Raw genomic sequence first — 20,304 nt, 5'->3', positions numbered from 1 at the left:
CAATATGAAGGCAGATGTGTCTGAAGATTCTTGTAGCTTTTAAAGCTTGCTGCTCTCCATTTATCCTTACTTGTCCTATTTTTACCATTAAGCATTTTCTTCAAAATATGTGCAGCAAAGTGCAGTTGTCTGAAAGGTACATGCACAGCATCTTCATAGTAAATTTGAAAATCCTTAAAGCCAGTGTTTACCTTGACAGACAGGTGGAGTTAATTCATACAACTATCTCTGAGCCTAGGACGACTCACTTGTTTGGGTATTTTCAACTTTTTCTATAATTCACACTGCATTATACACGTTAAAAGGTGGCTTACACTGACCATTTCACCTTGTCATCTCTTATCTCATTTTTAGGGCTCCATTCAAATTTAATAAACTCCTCAGCCCCTAGAGTACAAAAAGCCACTCTGATCTAATACGCATCATTTGTCAGGCTCTCTGTCAAAAATTGTAGAATGATTATAATTGTTTTATGCCACAAGACTGAAAATCAGAACACTGTGTTCTAACAGTCAGGGTTTGCACACATTTTTACCAATGAATTTTCAAAACTTTCTCATAATTTTTTTTTTTTTAGTTTAAAAAAGGTAAACGTATAAGGCAATCACAGGACACAATACTAAGGCTCTGACTCCACTGTGCTAAGACAGGCATTATTAAAAAAAAATGCTTATTTAACATTTGAAAGCCATACATTATTAAACATGCATTTCCCAGGCATTGGCGAATGACTAAACTGCAAGGGCTTGCTACATTTACTCACTCAATAATCACACGGCCAACTAGTTCAATACTAGGACTTCACAATATCGTGTTGCTAGCGTTATTGTGATGTTATCTTGCATGATAAACACATTGCGAAAAATTGTGTTCAGGTATTTTTTGAGTTAGTTAGTTGTAGGAGACTATCAGTAGAAAACACACTTTATTAAACTTTATTAAATATAATTTGTTTTTATTATAGTTTTTTATTGTTAAGTTTAATGTTCAGTTGGTTTAATAAAAGAATTGACTGGAAATGTTTTTTTCTGTCAGTGTTTTAATCCAACTAGCAATTTGTTGTATTTTAACAGTATACTGAAAGCAGCAGAAAACTGAGTACACTTAAATATATATCTATCAATTGCAAGTAATATTGTTATCACAATAATCAATGACATTAACATATTGACTTTCAACTTTCAAATGACTGTCAACAGTAATGCAGTGCAGCACTAGATTTTCAATAAATATTTTGAGCAAAGTTTGTTGCATGTTTGACATGTTTTGGTCTTTTTCTGAATATATTTTTTTTTAAATTTTTTTTAAAAAAGCCAAAACAATGAATATTCAAAACTTTAAAAAAAAAAAAAAAATGCTGTTAATTCAAAACCATTTCCTTGAGTAATGACCTGAAAACATTATTATGTTGCAGTGAAGTTGACCTTTGACCTTTTGAATATGAAATGTCTTGTAGAACCTCATCATAATATCCTATTCAACACTGGTGTGAAATTGTGTTATAATTAATGTATGAATTCCTAAGTTATGGCTAAAAACTTGTTTTGTGTGGTCACAGTGACCCTTGATCATCGAGCTCTAATCCGTTAATTAAGTCCAAGTGGACGTTTGTGCCAAATATGAGGAGACACCCTCAGACCTTCATGAGATATCGTGTTTATGAGAATGAGAAAGTGAAGTCACAGAGACCTTTACCTTTTACCACCAAAATCTAATTAGTTCATCATTGAGTCCAAGTGGACGTTTGTGGCAAATTTGAAAAAAATTGAAAACATAATGCCTCAAGCCACAGTTATCGCTGGCACAGAGGCATAAAAAGCAGCTTGAATAAAGAGCAATGGGTAGCAGCTGTGCCAAAGGACTCGCAAAGGCAATTGGACACATTCATCATTTGAACATAAGTCCCGAAAATCATGAATCATGAACAATGTCGCCAACAAGCTCATGTTTAAAAATGTGGATGGTTTGTGGTCACTGTATTATTGGGGTCTATAGTCTATGAGCTGACATGAAACTTAACTCATTTCCCTTAAGTACTATTACCAATATCATTATCTAGCCTTTTTTTTCATTACTCTGGTAGTTATCTTGCTACACACTTACAGCACAGGCACAATGAAAGTGTACGACAACTGTTGCCAGGGCCAAAAGCACAGAGTAGAGCCTAACATAGGGAAACTTCTATGTGTCAAGGTTTGAAGAAGGAATGTGGAAAAAGCCGTTTCCAAAAAGAGCAGAGAATTCCTCATTTTTTCACAGAAATGATGGAAAACCACGGTCACGTTTTTTTCCTCACCTATGTTGGTGCACAAATGATAATATTTGAAGCCACTACCAGGACACAACATACAGGCAGAGACAGAGATGGTGTCTGCAGGCAGTGTAATGGACACAGGGGTCGGTGTTTAGTATGAGTGATGCAGCTGCAAAGATGAGCGCTATAATTAGTCACACTGAGGATTGGAGTAACCTCAGACTTTGCTGAGCTCATCTGTCCAAATAGTTCCAGACTTTTGGTCACATTAATCTCATGTATCTGGGGTTTCTGGCAGAGACTGGAAATGTCAGCGTTAAGTGCAAAGTCAGCTGCAAGTGATGAGAGAAAGGATGTCACGGATATTGCTTAACTGAGCACCTGAGCACGTACTCATTAATTTGAAGCACAAACGGCTGCAACAGTGGTGTCTGGTGATTTTGTGCCAATGGCACAACAGTGGATGTCTCTTTCACCTGCTTTGTTGGATCATTCAGTGAATTCAGGATGGACTGAGCCTGCGCGGTCAGCCTGATGGCTAAAGGCACACATCAGTCATTGGGGGAAAAAAAGCCAGTTTTTGTGAAATTTTGCACGGATTTCTGGGGTTTTCATTGCATTTTGAAGCAAGAGCACTGCGTAGCAAATTGTCAAAGTCCAACTGTGCCGTCGACATAGTTACAAAACTGTAAATTATTTGACCTATGGGGCTAAATCTCCAACGCTTTCAAAGAGCGCTTATTGTCAAAGGGATTACACATGGCTTACACCACCACACCGAAGTTGGGTGGTGAGGATGAGCAGCTACAATAAAGTATTTCTTTGCATCACAGGAAGGAATTGGGCAAAAATAAATTGGTTGTTTGATGAATTTCTTTGCCTAAATTCATGGGTAAATTTTCTTTCCCTGGCTTATTAAAAATAATTGTGTAAATCCACAAATTTCTTGCAGTTGTGGAACATTTCTTGCCAAGTTGCTCATTTCCTTTTTTCTTTTTAAGGAGGAAATCACACCAATTTCCTCAGGGTTCAAAGTTTTAAATAATTGTGAAAGGCATGTTTAAGCAGCTTAAGAAAAGTGATATCTCTGCAGGTTTCAAAGGCTTTACAGAAATTGTTAAAACATATAGGGTGATTACAGGGTGATTGGTCAAGAGTAGAATAACACTACTAATGTGATTACTTCAGTGTACCCTTTTGTTTATACATTATCAGTTTTCCAACACTTGAGCTAATTGCACTTTTCACCGTTACAGAGAACGAACCATCACAGCAAAGAGAAGAGGATGATCAGCAGGCAAAGAGGAAGAGTTTGAGCATTTTAAAACAACTAACACTCTTACCAAACATTTATCAGAATCACAGTTTTGAGTTGGATGAACTTGAACATGCTCAGTTCATTCTGGCATATCATCAACTTCTATCTGTCAGACATAACCCTGAACGCTGGAAGGATGCCAGCAGGGTGTTGCTTAGCAACTGGAAACTATTTTTCTTGGTCAAAGGCTGAAATAATTGTAAAAAAAACATTAGCCAAAGCCTAATTTTTTTAAGGATAAACCACTGCACAGCTGCATGCCACTTGTGTGATGTGGCTACTGACATGACACCGTTTGTGTATCTTTCTATGTCATTGCTTTCCGTGATATTTATGCAGCGCACTTTAAATTCATGTGCTACTGTTAGTAGACTACAGTAGGTGTTTGTAAGATATGTCAATTCAATCAATAATCCCATGGAAAGAAAGATCAGTGCATTCTCTTCCAGTTCTGAAAAAAGGGCGGGAATTCAACCACAGCCATTTGATGCACAAATCTGCTCTGTGCCTCTGAGTGCACATTTGTGCTGTGTGTGCATTAGTGTGTCTGCTCCCCCTCCTGTACTGCCTCTGTAGTAATACACAGAGAAAAACATTGTTAATTTGAACATTTGTATAACTGCAGGACCAGTGGTTCAGTCAGCCTGTGTGCTTCCAGTTTAGCCCAGTGCTCTGTGTCTTTCACTCAGTGGTGAAAGCAGGTTAGAGAGACGAAGACAGTTAGAAGCGAAGGCCTCCAGATCACAAATGTTTGTCTTCCGCCCATGCCGCCAGCTCTTGGACCTCTATCAACGGATGAGTGGGAAGCTCTGGGGGAGGCCAAACACTGTTAATCTGCACTCACTGCGATGACACACAGCTGGTTGTTTCCCTTCACTGTTCCAATATAAAAGCAGCAGAGTAGCTCTTTATTCACTGTTGAAATCATTAAAAAAGAAGCCAAATCATGTGTAACATTACTACCTTGCTAGCTATCTAACCCTTCACTTTCCAGGGTTGGATTTTGGTTTTGGAATGTGGGTGAAATGTATATCTCCTTCCAATCTTCAGTTAACAAGTATTATTATAACATTTAGCTTGAATTCCACAAAACCAGCCTGAAAATGAAAGAAATCTGAAACTATTGCGGCAGAGTCTCTGGAGCAAAGCCCTGTACTTATCCGACCCTTTTCAGAGCTGGCCAATGCTATGCTATGAATGGCTAATCTGCGTTTGAAGGGCAGCACTTAGCAAACAGTCAATTGTAGGAACCTCTCCACATTTGCAGATATACTGTGCAGGATTTTCCTAAGAATAAAACAATGTGTAGAGCAGATTCATACAACAGTAATCTCTCTAAATCACCCACTTATGCCCCCCTAAAAGTGGATGGCAGTGTATTTATTGCCCCCCGCCTGTTATCTCTTGCATTTTTGCTGTGGTTGGGATGTTTATAGGCATGTAGCTCCTCTACCTTGTGTTTTTAGGAGCACCCTCGACGCCTCAATTTGGGAAAACTTAACTAAGAGCGAGAAGGGGACCAGCATCATCACTGTTTTTTCCCCATTGTCCAGTCAGATGAATTGAAAGGTGGACCTTCTGTGGTGGTAATAACAACCAGATGATGGAACACTGTACATGGTTAGTGTTAACTATCTAATTATTTCACAGCAAAATAGCATTTAAGCTAAGGACACAATTAGGTGGTTACCTGGTGGTTATTGGTGGTTACGACAATAATTTTAAAATATTTTTAAAGAAAGACAGGGCAAGCTGCTAAACATGGCCTGTCTGATCAGAGTCTTACTTTGCTTAAGTATCTGATATCACTGCTTCAAATGGAGTGTGGAGCTCTGTTAGATGAGCAATACATTTTCACTGTTAACTGCTTTTCCCATTAAAATTAGCGCATGCACGCAGGTTTTTTAAACACAGACAGACCCACTAAAAATAGGCTTTTGACTGCTTTCTCATTGCCAGTAGAGCAGAGCTGTGTAGATGGCTCTGCAGCTGATGAGTATGCATGTGTGTGTTATTTTTTTTGGTGTGTAACGTTCGATATCACAGACGAACGGCCAACAGGTAAACAGTAGAGAACAGCATGGATAGAGGCCTGTGAAAACTTTATGATAGTTACTTCTCTTTACTTTTCTCTTACTTATTCAGTCTCTTCTTCAAACTTGGCGTAGACTGATTTGAATTGATGTTTTGAATTGATGTTGCGCTGCTTAGGTGAAGATGGATAGTAATTAGTGGTGGCAGGTCATTGCATCTCGCCAGTTAAGGAGCTTAAATTTACATGTTCACCAGGGTGTTGTGTTTCGATCAATGCTGATCAGAGCCGGAGGCGATAAAAACTCATGACTACTGCAGAGCCATTTGACCCGGGTGTGAATGCCAATTGTACACTCTTCCATTGGATTAAAAAGCCAAATGTTAGAAGGTGTTAGCGGGTTTTTGTGCAGTGGAAATGAGAGAGCTCTGTAAGATGAGCGACACATTTTCACAGTGAGTAGAATGTAATAATGGCAGCCCTCTCTCACTGCTGCTGGACATTAGTTTTTTTTCACAGACATTCCCCCTGTAACTACAGATGTGTGCGCTCTTTTGAATCAGCTAATCATTAGGTTGGGAAACATTCCTCTATAGTATCACTTTATTATATGGCAAAAGAAAAAGGACAGGATTTAAAATATAATAGATTTAAAATATTGGCACAGCTTTGAGGAGGACTTAAATACAACCACTGAAGGATTAATGAAGGTATTATTAATGATAATTCTTGCCTTTTGATAGTGACCTACCACACACCTTCTGTCCAGCGATCACCACACGGTCACCTAGTCGGATCCCCATGCTGGCGAGCTGTATCCTGGCCTTATCCGAGAGAACAGGAAGGGACTGGGCTGGCAGTGTGAGGGGCAGAGGGGAGCTGGGTCTGGGTAAAGCCTGTCTCAGCAAAGTCCGCAGCTCTTTGGCCACGGCGGCTGCATCTGCCATCTCCAAGGGCATGTCGAGGGGGTCAGGCACCACGTCTGCTGGGCACTGCCCTTTTTCATTCTGTGAGAAGAGACAAGGAAAAAGCACATAAGATCAATGATACAATGATGAACAAGAAGTGAAATCCATCCAACTTTCTCTTTTTTTTCCTAAACGTAATATAAATGATCAATATTGATAAATATCAAGTGTGGTATCAACCTCATGACAGGCTGCTAGGACATCAAAAAGAAAAACTTTTATTTTTGCTGCCATTTTGGAAAAGTTTAGTTATCGTTTCTATAATGAGGACACTGGGCTTAACAGAATCTTTAATCTCATCTCTGCTCCCAGAACTAAAACCCCCCTCTGTGTGTTTCAAAGCAGCTGATCTGCAGGCACACAACATGGAAGTTTAGTCAAGTGAATCAAAGAGAGTAAAGTCAGTGAGAGGTGAGACAGACTGAGTCAGCAAACCCGAGGGGAAGTGATGGTAGAAGGAAGCCGTGTGACAGACGAGGGAACCTCTGTCTGCTCTACTGTGCTGGAGTAACTGGGGCGCACTCGCATTAGCCATTCCCTCCAGCAATAATAAAACTGGTCTTTGATAAACATCAAAAAGGAGCTTGTCTTTGATTACCAAGGCCTGTTGTTCACATGTAACACCGAGCCAATGTACAAACCACATAATCTGCAACAGTGGCTTCAATAAATGTGTGCCGCTCTGTGTGTAGTCTTTTGAGGCACAATTTCACAGGGATGTTCACAGAAAGAAATGTTTAGTAAAATGTGGATTTTCCTTATTTTTCTTTTTTTTGAGTGAGTATTGAAATCATTCTAATTCTTCCTATTTATTTATTTTTTTACAATATTTAACCTATTCATCAGCCTTGCAGATATGAGACAAATGCCTTTGTTACATAACAGCCATACATGGGGTTTATGGGTTTAGATTTGTACCCCCGAATAAATATTAAAGTGATGGCAAATGGACCTGCACTTGTATACTGCTTTTCAAGTCATTCATACACTGGTGATTGAGGCTACCGTACATGGTGCCACCTGTTACTTACTGTTTTATACATTCACACGCACTTACACACTGATGGAACAGCCATCAGGAGCAATTTGAGGTTCAGTATCTTGCTCAGGGATACTTCAAAATATTGACTGGAGGAGCCTGGGTTTGAACTACCAACCTTACGATTAGTGGACAACCTGCTCTCCCTCTGAACCACAGATGCTACAGTAGAGGAGGACTTTTACTTTGAAAAAAGTAAAGACATTAACACCATGAATTAATGCAGCAAAGGCACAAATTAGTGCAGAGGACCCCAAACTCTCCTGCATGTCCTTTCCAATATTAAATCTACAGTCATACCGACAATGGTAGTTAGAGCATATGTTTCATTTTCTTGAAATCTACCCTAAAGAAAATAGTCATATGGTATTTGCAATATTACACTCTTAATATACACTTGGCATCGACTCAGTACAATAATAGGGTAAATAGAAAGACATTATATATTATAATATATTTAAGCCAAGTTATGAGTTATAGTTGGACAATTACAAAAAATACAATTATGCAGCCCTGGGATAAATCCTATCTTTATGGAGATAATGTTCAGTTTTTGTCAACACTGTTGAGGCTCTACTTATCTGCTACTGTATTGTCCACTGTCAAAAGATAGGATGATTGAAAATGATATTATGGTATATTCTGAACCCAGTCAACCCAGTCTGTCATGTAAGTAATCTGACAGTTAGGAAATTTTACAATTTTAAAATTACAAACCACATGTCTTCATCCACATGATGTATAGTTGTATACCAAGCAGTAAGCTTTACCTATCTTAGTTCACCTCAAACACAGCTATGGAATAAAGAGGCATCTAGTTTAAGTAAAAGAAGGATTTCCTCCCAAAATGCATGGCTGTTAGGAATGAACTTTTATTGAACTATTTACTTACAAAGTCATAAGACATCGTAAGTCAACGACAACGCCTGCAGCATCTGTATAAACCTCATGGGAGCTGTACCTGCTGGCAAAACATGATGGAGACAACTTTACTCTACCCACCAAAAATCCAGCACACACTAACAGACTTGTACCAGTGTCTCACTTCAAATCTAAAAGTGAAACAGTCAAGTAAGCAATCCACTACAGCAACCTGCCACTAAATTAAAGTAGGATGAGTTGCCACAACTATTATGGCACAAGATTTGTGGTAAGAGAAGCAGTATTTTATTACTTTTCCATCCTTATAAAAAAAACAAACTTTCCACTGCTCAAATTCAAGGTTAGTTGTGACGAAGCTCTCCTGAACAGGAGAAGAGAAATATCAAAATAAACCATCTCCAAGTCTGACCTTTACTCCAAAGGAAAATAGATTTAAAAGATAAACTATGCAGGATTTAAAAAAAAAGTATACACTCATACAAAAGTAATCCCTCTCACTCATCACTTATGACCCTCGAGAAGTGTGTGGTGGTGTATATATCTGCACAGAACCTGCCCTCTGACTGTATTCTCTTATTTTCTTCCTATTTTGCCATGTTCGCGACGGTCCTGGGCACACAGAGTGCAGGTGAGGACAAAGTAGTAGCCTCATAGTAAGCAGCATACATCCATGAAGATGCAACAAAAATAAAGCTAATACAAGGAGGCAAAATGGCAAGTGGAGTGAATATGTAGTTAGCTTTCATTTATACTGGCGATACTGTTTATAAAAAAGTAGTAGACAATTTCTGCATAGTTTATCTTTAAAGCTGGATTGTGGAACTTTTGTCTCCCCCTCTGGCAGTGAGTAAATACATAAATACATACATTTAAATGCACAAAAAAGTCTGGTTTTTGCCCTTAATCCAAAAAAAGACAACCTTTCTACTAAGATGTTTAAATGGCCAATGAAAAAGAATATCCCTCTACTATTGCGTTTACATGCAGCCGTGCATTCACCGAATAACATGAACTGACATGTTGTTAATCATGTCAAAAGATGGAAAAGTGGAACGGCTGAAGCCGCTTGTCATTTTGCTTCTTTGCATCAAAATAGGACTTTTTTTTTTAAGTTTCTACCAGTGGTTGATTTGTTGGACCATACAAACACATTCTCCCCCTTTTACTCCCTCAACTTTCTTCTTGAAAAGGTCAGTGCTGCAATATTTGCACAAATCTAGAAACCTGTGATATGCAAGTCTTTCATAATGTTATTTTTAATAGGTTATTTAATAGGGACAATGCTAATTAACATAGTGGAGCTTCTGCCTGTTACAAGCATGCTGTAGTAACTGATGTTTCACATATAGAGATTATAGCTATTACTAGTTTTTACCTCCTGTCCCTAGTTAGGCTTTTAGTAAAGAAAAAGAAAAAAGGACAAGATATGAAGGTTACATAGCACAGCATGCAGACAATGACAAAAAAGAAGGTATGTTTCTGACCAGAAATGTTGGCTTTACTTTTGCACATGTATCTCTCCCATGACCTTGCAAATTGTTAACCAGTTGGTTTGTGTACAACTTATCCATGACCATTAACAGGCAAGAGACATGTGCCACAAACTGCAGTAAAAACCCAGCTGAGGAGTATATTCTGAATGCACTTGTATACATGCCCTATAAAGCTACTTGAACATGAATAATAACATAACTTCCCACATCTCTTGATCGAAAAATGCTGAATTTGGAAAAAGACCTTATTTGGAATATCTAAATGGAAAATGCTTTTTACTTAACCTGCATCAAATTCAGAATATTGTCAATTTGGAATAATTAGTATGCATGTAAACATAGACACTGTGGACGCATGCTTATAATGTATGCCTGCAGGTGAGTTGCCACATCTCCCCAACCCCCAGGAGCACTCTCTTCAAGTCTTTTTGACTTTAATCCTTCCTCTGAATGCAGAGTTTCTTTCTTTATCTGGAGCATCCTTTCAAGAAACCTTTCTTGGACGATTCTCAGGATTTTGGGTGACAGCTTCAGACATACTCCTAGCTGCCTTTCTAACTGTCAACAACATCAGAATCATGCGCAGGTACAGAAAGCAGCGCAGTGCCAAACAGAAAAGATAACAAAAACTGACAAATCAAACATAAAATGAAAACAAAATTAATCTCTTTTAGTACTAGCTGTTTGGCTGAAAATGCATCCCTGCTAGTGTGCCTGCATGAAAAAGTCGCTACAAACATCCAACACCAAACCTCTGGTATACTGAGAGCTTTCCCTGGCTGTGACAGGATTAATCAGCTTTGTGTGATCTTGTTTGGCTTGAATGTAACAGATGTTCATTTATATATAAAAGTACTGCACACAAGCCGCTTTTCTTTGTGTGTCTGTGCATTTTGCAGTGTACTCTCTTGGGTAATGATCAAATTAGTTTACTCAATGTTATGACTTCACACACCCACATGAGTGATCTGTACCTAAACTACTGGCTTAGGTCACAGTAAACATACTGGTCCTTTCAAAATGATCAAGAGGACTACTGGGGGAATAAAAAGAAATGGCAATATCAGCACTTGTGTAGCAGAAGCAACATTTCACTGGGGCTAATTGGAAGCAGGAAAGACTTGATAAACCTTAAATAACAAAGCAGCCAGAAAAATAATCTCTCCTAAATGGAGTTTTCACTATTGCTTGGCATGGTTAGGAACAAGTATCAATTCTTATAACATGGAAGATCTCTAAATGAAGGGTTAAAAAGACAGTGGGTTCATATGCACCAGCATTTTACATGCTGCCTAAGTTTTACAATCACACATTAAAAGATACAGAGCCTCTGCACTCCTCTTTAAGCAAGGACATTATTGGATTATGGTGTGCAGTGCTGTGGTGACCTCCAGTGGGAAAATTAGCGCATACAAAGCACAGGCACCGATTTCTGTTCAGACACAGCTTTACTGCATCGGAAAAATCCTTTTGTTAATATAAAGATAATAATGGCACATTGAGACATGCACATTCTAGTATGGGTAGAAATTTTTGATATATGCGCTACAACAGAGCGTAGAGTCTTGATGCCACATCACCATCTACTGGGAATCTGCTGAACAACCTTCAGTTCAAGGTAACAGTTGATCAGGGCTGCCAGCAAACCCCTCAACCGAGGCTTTAAATGACTGAGAGGCACAAGGCACACAGACTGAGCACTGAGAGATGTTCCAGTGGCAATCTGTGCAAAAAATGTCTGGGAAATTTGTATAGCAAGCAGTTGCCTTTTAGGTGTTATCTGTCAGCTGATTTAGTAAATATACGCAAAGAAAGACTGAATATTTGAAATGGTATAAATGTGAGGCCTGAGAGAGTAAATAAAAAAACTGCAATCTGTTATGTTTTTTAACTGAGCATAAGGAGTTTCTTTTGCAAAGGTCTCCACCAAATCAATTCAAATCTGTAAAGGAGCTCGGATTACATCGCATAAGAGAGGCTTTGAAAATTTGATGGTGGGAAAATTGTGGGAGTGAGTTTTCTATTTCCAGTGCGTCCTGATAGATGACATCTGTGAGTAAATACAGGGGGCGGGAGCAGTATCACGAACACCCACAGTCTAATGAAATCCAATACAATAGCTGCAAAACAAACAACTTCAGTTTATGACGTTCAGTTTTTGTTAAAACGCTGTGAAAAAGTTCAATAACATAACAGCTTTTCATTTTTAGGACTGCATTATATGAGGTGACTTTATAGTAATAAGTTAATAGGCCAACTTATTGTTTTATATACAATTTTAAGAAGGCACTTGTTTGATACTGTGAGGTTTGGGATGGCTAGACAAACTAAGCAAACTAATGATGTCACCTTCAGATACACAGTACATTTATTTCTAATCAAATTAATCAGTTTATTTTTTTAAGTGTATAGCCAATAATACAAATAATCGTTAGCAGTCAGTAATCTTAGTACTGTATTTGGTTACCCTTTAAAGATATAGGTAGGGGACAGACAAATATGAACAACTTGCCACACTAAAATATACTGTATAAATAATGAAACTTAAAAAAAAAACATTTTAATTGAACTGAAATGAACTGATAAAGCTGCTCAAGAAAAAAAAATGTTTTTCCATTTGAGAAAGAGAAATATGAAGTCATTACAAGTAATTGTGTGTCGTGATACCCTCCTAGAATTTTTACTATACTGTACCCTTTTCTAAGTTATGAAAATCTGTGATAAAGACAGCAGAACCTTTTCGTGCGGCAGCACTGCAGGCTTGTAATGTAAGAGGGTGTCAGGAGAAAGGCCTGCTGTCATGATGGTTAAGTACAGAAATTAATTAGGATTGTTCAGTATCTCATATTGAAGCTAAATGCCTGCCTTTCTGTAGACAACTACAATACTAAAAAGGAGAACAGGATTACATGTAATAATTGTTTGGATGAAAGGATCAGTTTGGTCAAAACTGCACGATTTTATGTAAGAGAGAGAACAATGTTACTTACTCTAAAAGCAGGGTTGGCTCCGAGCTCCAGGAGACATTTGACAGCTGAGATGCACAGGTTGGACGCAGCGATGTGCAGGGCGGTGCCAAAGTCAAAGTCACTGCAGGTGGCATCTACCTCTACAAAAAAAAGGGCAATCAGGAGGATTTTCAAAATGATTGATGGGATAGACAATTTTCTTGCAGTTACCTCACATTTAGAAACTGAACAAGAAAAAATTAAATCCTTCCCAAGTAGAGATGAAGTAAATATTGCTTCATTAACATCACCTCCATCACATGTTGTATTCAAACAAATTACTGAGAGGAGATTCAAAGCAAGACATGCCAGACTTAATTTGACATGATCATCAGTGCTGGGACAGCAGTTTTTTTTTGTTTTTTTTTTTAACATCGGAAACTTAAAGGTGCATAATGAATAGACCAGAAGACAAAGTACCATAGTAAATTAATGTGAAAGAACTTGTGACAATAGAGTTTTTGTCTATGAATCAGATTTACTTAGTTATCTTAGATTTGCTGAGTAAAACCCAGAACCTCAAAACCTAAAAACTGGGCTGATAGGAAAAAAAACACATCAGTTATTCCAATATGCCAGCAAACCTGCATCAGTAAACAGGCTCCAGGTCCCTGGTTGAGTCATTGCTACAGTATCTGTTATCAGGGCCAAAGGAGGTCCTTACTTTAGCTGAAGTGAAGTGGGCCTTACTATCGTTCTGGTCTCTCAGGTGTTTGGATATGCATGCTGTGAGCATTCAGGGTCTGTGATGTTGCCCTATCTAAAATGTTGCTACAATATTCAACCACAAATTAATCAGCTCCTGTTCAGTAGCCACACTTATTTTTTTGTACAATATATGTACTGTATATGTATAGTTAAAATCAAATTTTTCACAGTTCATGGCCAGTAACCAATAACCACTGTTATATAACCACAAGCAAAACAACTGATCTCACTAATGACACGTTACATTGTTATAAAATCAGATTTCTGATATGCAATGAAAATTGTGGTGAAATGAATGGGGTTTATGTAATTATTTCATATTTCCACACATGTATAACATATAACACATGTATAAATGCATATATTACTGAATTTGCTCAGTAAATCCTGTATTTGAGGCATCATAACCACATGTTCATTTAGACAGAGCACAGCTTGACCAGCTGTTTGGCCAGAGGTGATAATCATCATGTGCTCTATCACAGGCACAGTAATGCTAAACTGAACACAAAATCAGTGCAACTATGACTCTTGGTGACTTTTAAACTGAAAAGCTGTCTCCAATGCATTTTTGTACCGTGAAGGAAACTGCTCAAGTTGAAACATATTGGTCCATCTATGTATTAATAAAAGTTTTTTAACTACAATCAGAGAGCCTCATTTTTTTTTCAGACTAGCAACTTACACCATGGACTTCTATACAAAGAAAGCTGGACAGCCAGTGTTTTTATGCTTGACAAATAAACTAGATTGAAAACAAATATAGTGCACACAGTTATACAAAATATAATCTATTACAAAAAAGGACCTTAGCACCCTGGCAAAATGTGACTGATATACTAAATGGATAAATGGCTACTAATAATAACATAAAATAAAAATTCATCATTAGGCCCATGAGTTAACAAAGATATCTTAACAGCAATGTATGCTCTGCAGTAACTTGTCTAAATATATGTGTGTAATGTCAGAAAAGAAATTCACACACTCCTGTCTGTGCAGTATTCATTTACTGAGGCAAGCTTTGGGGTCAGGAACCTTTTTCAGACAGACTGCAGTGCACAATGCTTCTCCTGTTATTCTTTGTTTCGCCAAAGCTCCAGCACCATCAACAAAGCCTTATCTGCTGAGCGCTGATTTTTCCAAATTGGACTCAATACTCGTGTGAAATGAGTGATAATTAAAAGAAATGTAATCAATCTGCAGTAAACTACTGCTGCTAGTGTCCAAGTCTTTCCACACTGCAACATCATCGCCTGTATACAATGCCAGCAGGTACACACCAGAGTATCCACTGCAATGTAGAAACCCTTATCACATAATGAAACTTCTCTGTGACACGTACAACCAGAACTGACTGTGAGAATCATAAAGTCCGGCTGCATTGCAGGGATGTAAGAATGGATTGAATGAAACTACAGTGGGTGCACCTAATAAGCTGGCAACTCAGTATGTGTACCACAGGAAAAAGATACATTACTGCAGTCTTAATTGCCACTGCAGCTGGGTATGAAAATAGAAATGTTTGCCCTGTACTGTCTATCGGGGTGACCTTCTCCCCCTCTCCTCTGGTTGGCGCTCTGCACTCACCTCCAGGCTGGGAGGCGTGCAACACCACCCGGAGAAGCTGGGGCACATCGAAGTAAGCAGCATAGTGCAGAGCCCTCATGTTAGTCCAGCGTGAGCGAAGGTTGGGATCAGCACCCAGGGCGAGGAGCTGCCGAGCAAAGCCGGCTGCTGTCTCTGCATCACCTGAGGAACACAGGAGGGAAACAGGTATGTCAACAGACAATATGTCATCTCTGCAGATGATGTTTTCAAGCAATCCTTCACCCCTCATTTGTATGATAATTACGTATCACGTGTTTCCCTATTGAATTTATAAGTACAACATGTTTTTCTTGTATTCCTCTAGTGAAAGAAGAATTTAGATTAGATTAGATTGTCTTTGCTCAAACAATACAATTGTGCAACACGCAGGTAGGAGCAATAAGCTATAGAAATAATGAAAGAGAGCACATTTTACAAAATAGCTGTGTTCCCTGATACAGTCATTCTGTGTTCATGGTCTTTATGGCACAGGGAATAAAGGACCGACTGTAAATGTTCCGACTGTTTCTTAGGACCCTAAAAATCGACAGCCAGATGGGAGCAGCTCAGACTCTGAGTAATGGATGTCAGGCATCTCCATTTATGTTTGGCCTTCCTGTGTACAGCACTGTCAAATATATTGCTAAGTTGTTTCAAAAAACTGTGGAAATTCTTAGTTTAATAACAGCAAAACTTTATCAAACCACCTGCTTACAAAGTTTCGTGCAACTTGTGCAGCATAATCCAAGTCTCATTTATCATTCAGTCATACGCTCAGTACTTCCCAAACGTACAGCCCTTTCTGACAGCGAGCTAAACTGAAAGTGAAGCTAATGTTTTCAACACAAATTTAATGCAACATTGGGTGAGTAAATTATATACAAACGGTCACCTAGGGGGTAAAGTATTCCTTTAAGAAGTGCTAATGAATTGCTGCTCATACAGGATCGTGTTCAGTGGTCAGAGTAGCAAGATAACTAACACACAGACGAGACAGAGAACATGTGTATGCACTTTTACAGTCCAGCCGAGAGTGTTTATTCAACACCCTTGGTGATACTAACCGATGCCCGGGGCCCCGGCTTTGCAGCAGTAGTGCAGGAGGCTCATATCCGTCAGACCGTCTCGATCGTTTACACCGCAGCCTCTCTTTAGGATCTGTGCAAAGACAAGATCTGCAGTGTGTCACTAAGGACCACCAGTGTCACTGTGCAGAAGTATTACATAATAGGCGATAAAGTGAAACGGCAGGGCACTGATCTGATGAATGACAAGCAAGCTGGGCCTCTCATAACTCCACTCATCTTTACATTTGGACCAGGATTGTTGCGCAAACTGACATGGAAACGAGGCATTTATTTCTCAAGGGTAGCAGTTATTAAGTGAGAGTGAGAGAAAATAATCTCCTGCTTTTACCCTTGAGACAAGTGCTTCCCTGCACAACTTACTGCATTGCAGCTATTTTGTGTAACACTGCGTGGAGGTTTGGGGGTGGGTTGGCAGAGGTTTATTTTATTCTTAAGTATTCGAGTGTTTTCAGTTATCACATTCTGTGTGATGCATTTTGTATTGACTTGTGAATAATTCAATTAGCAGAGCTGTGAAATGTGACTTGTACAAACAGAGAAGAGTTTGTATCGGAGCATACAGACTGTTAAAAATGATGGATGGCGTCACCTCATTGCCGATGAGGTCGATGTTCTTCTGAACCTGGGGCACCCACTGCCTGAGGACGGCAAACAGCTCCGGTATGGTGGTGCTGGGATCCAGAAGAACCTCTTTGCACTGCGGCTCACTGGGGTCGAAAAAGGAGAACTCTGGAGGTGGCGAGATGACAAAAATGACAGATACGCTTTAACTGTTATGCAATTCACCTTAAACCTGGGAATCCAAAGCCTCATGTTCTTTTTCACCAGTATATGCATGTGAGGAGAGCACAAGTGAAACTCTGCAGCACAGACATACATTAACTTTCTGCAACACACTGCTCAATCGATTCAATCAAATTAGTAATCTTGGGAAATGCCCTTGCTGTGCTTGCAGAGGCGAATGAAATCAGATGTGACAGCGGATGGCATGCCGCGAACCAAATGAAGCATTAGAGAGCTCGACTGAGGCTGAAAACAAATAGGCTTGGCCTTTCACAGTGAATACCAACGCTTATAATTTAACCAGCGTCCAACCTTTTGCTTTTGCTTTACCGACTGCATTACATTTAAGAGGGGGTCAATTTAAGAGCCATTTGTGTGACTAATAACCACATGATTTCATTCATTTTGTTCAGAGATGAAAAACTGATTGTATGTCAGCACTGCACTCCATTACAGCTGATATACCGATTGCCTGTTTAGGAATAGATAAATCACTGAGGTCAGGGGTCTTCAGTGTTTTTCAGATAAAGGACGCCTTAGCTCAAAGAGAGACGGAGCAGGGACCTCCTACATGGATAAAACTGACTTGTACTTGAGACAATTCTCTGACTATTTTCAGGTCTTTTCTCATTTGCAATTGCCTTTAGCTGCTAAGTCAGCAGCAGTTGTAGCATGGCTGGATGCACCAGCCTCACCCTCTGCTCCTTCACCACTGGTTTCTGAGGTGGATGGTGTGATAGAGTCTCTTGCTCAAAAAGTTATAAAACGCCCTATTGTGGCTCACAAGAATATTCTTATTCTCAACATAATAACACAGCTAAATGTGTTTCAATAGTACGTAAATGTTTCCTAATCAATTCATCTAGCTGTTATGGAGAAGTGCTGCACAGTGACTTAGCATTAGCTAGCTCACAAAATTGCACAAGGATTTAGGCCGAACAGTTAACCCTTTGAAACCTGGTCAAATTGGCTTGATTTATTTCAAGAACAAGGACAGGCCGCGTCCTTGTTGCCGCAGGTTTGACTCCGGCCTCGGCCCTTTGCTGCATGTTATCCCCTCTCTCTCTCACTGTCCTTTCAAAAAAAGGCAAAGAGTCCAAAAAAATATATATATATATTTTTAAAGGCAATAAGCAACTTAAGAAAAAATTACCCATAAATCAGCAAGAAATCTGTAAAAAAAATTTACAGAAAATGAACTGAAAATAAGTGGAAAAAAAGAAGAAATGACCTGAAAACGCTGCTGAAAAGTTAGTGTTCTGGACATTTTTCCCTAGTTTTATTTAAGAAGTTATTTTCTAAATCTACCAATTTCTTACAATTTGCAAGATATTTCTCGCTAAGTTTGCCTTTTACCTATGTTTTTGAGAGAAATCAAACCAATTTGCTCAGGGTTCAAAGGTTTAAACACTTGTGAAAGGCATCTGAATGCAGCACTAGAAAAATGATGTCGATCCAGAATTCAAAGGGTTTATGCTGTGTGTTTCATTAATGTTGTGTGTATGCATGTTGTGTACTGTAAATTAAATGGGGTTTATTAAAACGACAATTTATCTTTGCTAATATGTTGGGTTTCGGATAATGTGTATTTTCAGGATTTATTTTCTGACTTCATTATTATTAATATTATTATTATTATTATTATCATCATCATCTAACAATAATGTGGCAGCCCCCCTACAGTAACTCTGAGGACCCCATAGGGGTCACGGACCACCTATTGAAGACCTAGGATTTAAGTTGTATACTTTGTCAAACACACTGGAATGCACAAGATTAAAAAATAAGAAAATAAAAAACTAAAACCACCATGTTTACTATTTTAAAAAAAGCTGATATTTCAAAGATCAATCTGTAAGAAATGCATCGTCACTTCATCCACCATCAAAACTGCGTCTAACTATTCACTATATTGAAAATGATGCCCTGATATGATAATAATACTAAATGAGGAGCAAGAAATAGATATCTGCCATCCTAAAACTGGAATCATTGGTCAGAATAGTTATTGAGTGCAGTTTCAGAACTTTTATATCTCATCCCGTCAGCATAATCATCATCATCATCATTGATTATTACCACATGAATCTTGATTAGTCTGGCCAAGTGGTACACTAATCAAAACACTCAGCAATCACAACTTACTGATCAGGTTTTTAGCACGTTGTCAGCTGATCATCATCTTAAATGCAAGGTCGTGAACATTTTTCAGATTCCATTCATAGAGCTGCTGCGTGTACGTTTTTCACAGTCTGTTCACTGGTGCAGTGAGAATGTCACAAAGCTCCACTGCACGTATGTACTGAATGTGTGCATGTGTGTGGGTCCTCACCACAGTCACTGGGCATGGGTGCAGAGGCCACCTGGTGGATAACCGGCCGCTGATGAGTAGAGGCCCAGCCCAGCACAGTTCGTCCCTCAACAGGCTCTGAAACATCCTCCTTTGTCATCTCCCCCTCAGGGCCTGTGGCAAGAACAATATTAGAAGACCTATTCTGAGCACACAAGTAGGTCTCATTTCAACAAAGCAGTGAGAACTCCACTTATTTTATGAGGAGACATGACTCAACTGACGGTTGATTTGGCACCATCCTACTAAAACATTGAGCTTCTCAATTTTCCTCTAAAGGAGGCTTATGTAACTGTGTATTACACTGAAAATTGGGTCTGAATGAATCTCAAGGTGAATTATGCTGGTTAGACAGAAATATATATGCAGTAATATATCACAGAGCCACCAGCCTTAATACTGTTTACACTCCTGTGATAGGCCTTTCATCCTCCCATGATGCTGTTGTATACTGCAGCTTCCAAGTGCAACACGAAAAGTTAGTACACACAGTATGGGACAATTACAATTGCAATATTATCATAATATGATTTGTGTTCTCTCTAGCATTTTATACAAAAGGGGGAGTGATATCACCTGCATACTGAGATATAGTGTGATCATGTGCAGTATGGTAAATGCATGAGGATTAGGCTATACATCTAAACTAGTATTTCTTTGTCTGGTTGTACGTTCTTTGTCTAGTATTTCTTTACCTTAAGATTTTTTTTAAATCTTAATTGAAAACTATTAGTCACCCATACTTCCTATAAGAATTACACTATAATTATTTCAATAAAAATTTAAATGTG

At 38.8% G+C, this 20,304-nt stretch overlaps 1 protein-coding gene across 3 annotated transcripts in view; it reads right to left on the bottom strand.

The window, feature by feature from the left end:
- The window catches only part of LOC121953616 (CAP-Gly domain-containing linker protein 4), a 51,536-nt gene that overhangs the window by 24,729 nt on the left and 6,503 nt on the right, over positions 1 to 20,304 (bottom strand). For all 3 annotated transcript variants that reach the window (XM_088087301.1, XM_088087300.1, XM_088087302.1), the window contains exons 2-7: positions 19,496 to 19,627; positions 16,970 to 17,109; positions 16,357 to 16,450; positions 15,293 to 15,454; positions 12,977 to 13,095; positions 6,363 to 6,611 (exon numbers count right to left, since the gene is read on the bottom strand). In XM_088087301.1, the coding sequence (XP_087943427.1) occupies positions 6,363 to 6,611; positions 12,977 to 13,095; positions 15,293 to 15,454; positions 16,357 to 16,450; positions 16,970 to 17,109; positions 19,496 to 19,613 (882 nt within the window). In that variant the 5' untranslated portion in view covers positions 19,614 to 19,627. The remainder of the gene's footprint in view (positions 1 to 6,362; positions 6,612 to 12,976; positions 13,096 to 15,292; positions 15,455 to 16,356; positions 16,451 to 16,969; positions 17,110 to 19,495; positions 19,628 to 20,304) is intronic.

Source organism: Plectropomus leopardus, chromosome 14 (assembly GCF_026936395.1).
Source record: "Plectropomus leopardus strain MGB_pleo_1.0 chromosome 14, ASM2693639v1, whole genome shotgun sequence".
Lineage (NCBI taxonomy): Eukaryota > Metazoa > Chordata > Actinopteri > Perciformes > Serranidae > Plectropomus > Plectropomus leopardus.
The sequence above is the reverse complement of the archived record's forward strand: the minus strand, read 5'-3'. Positions and strand labels throughout refer to the sequence as shown.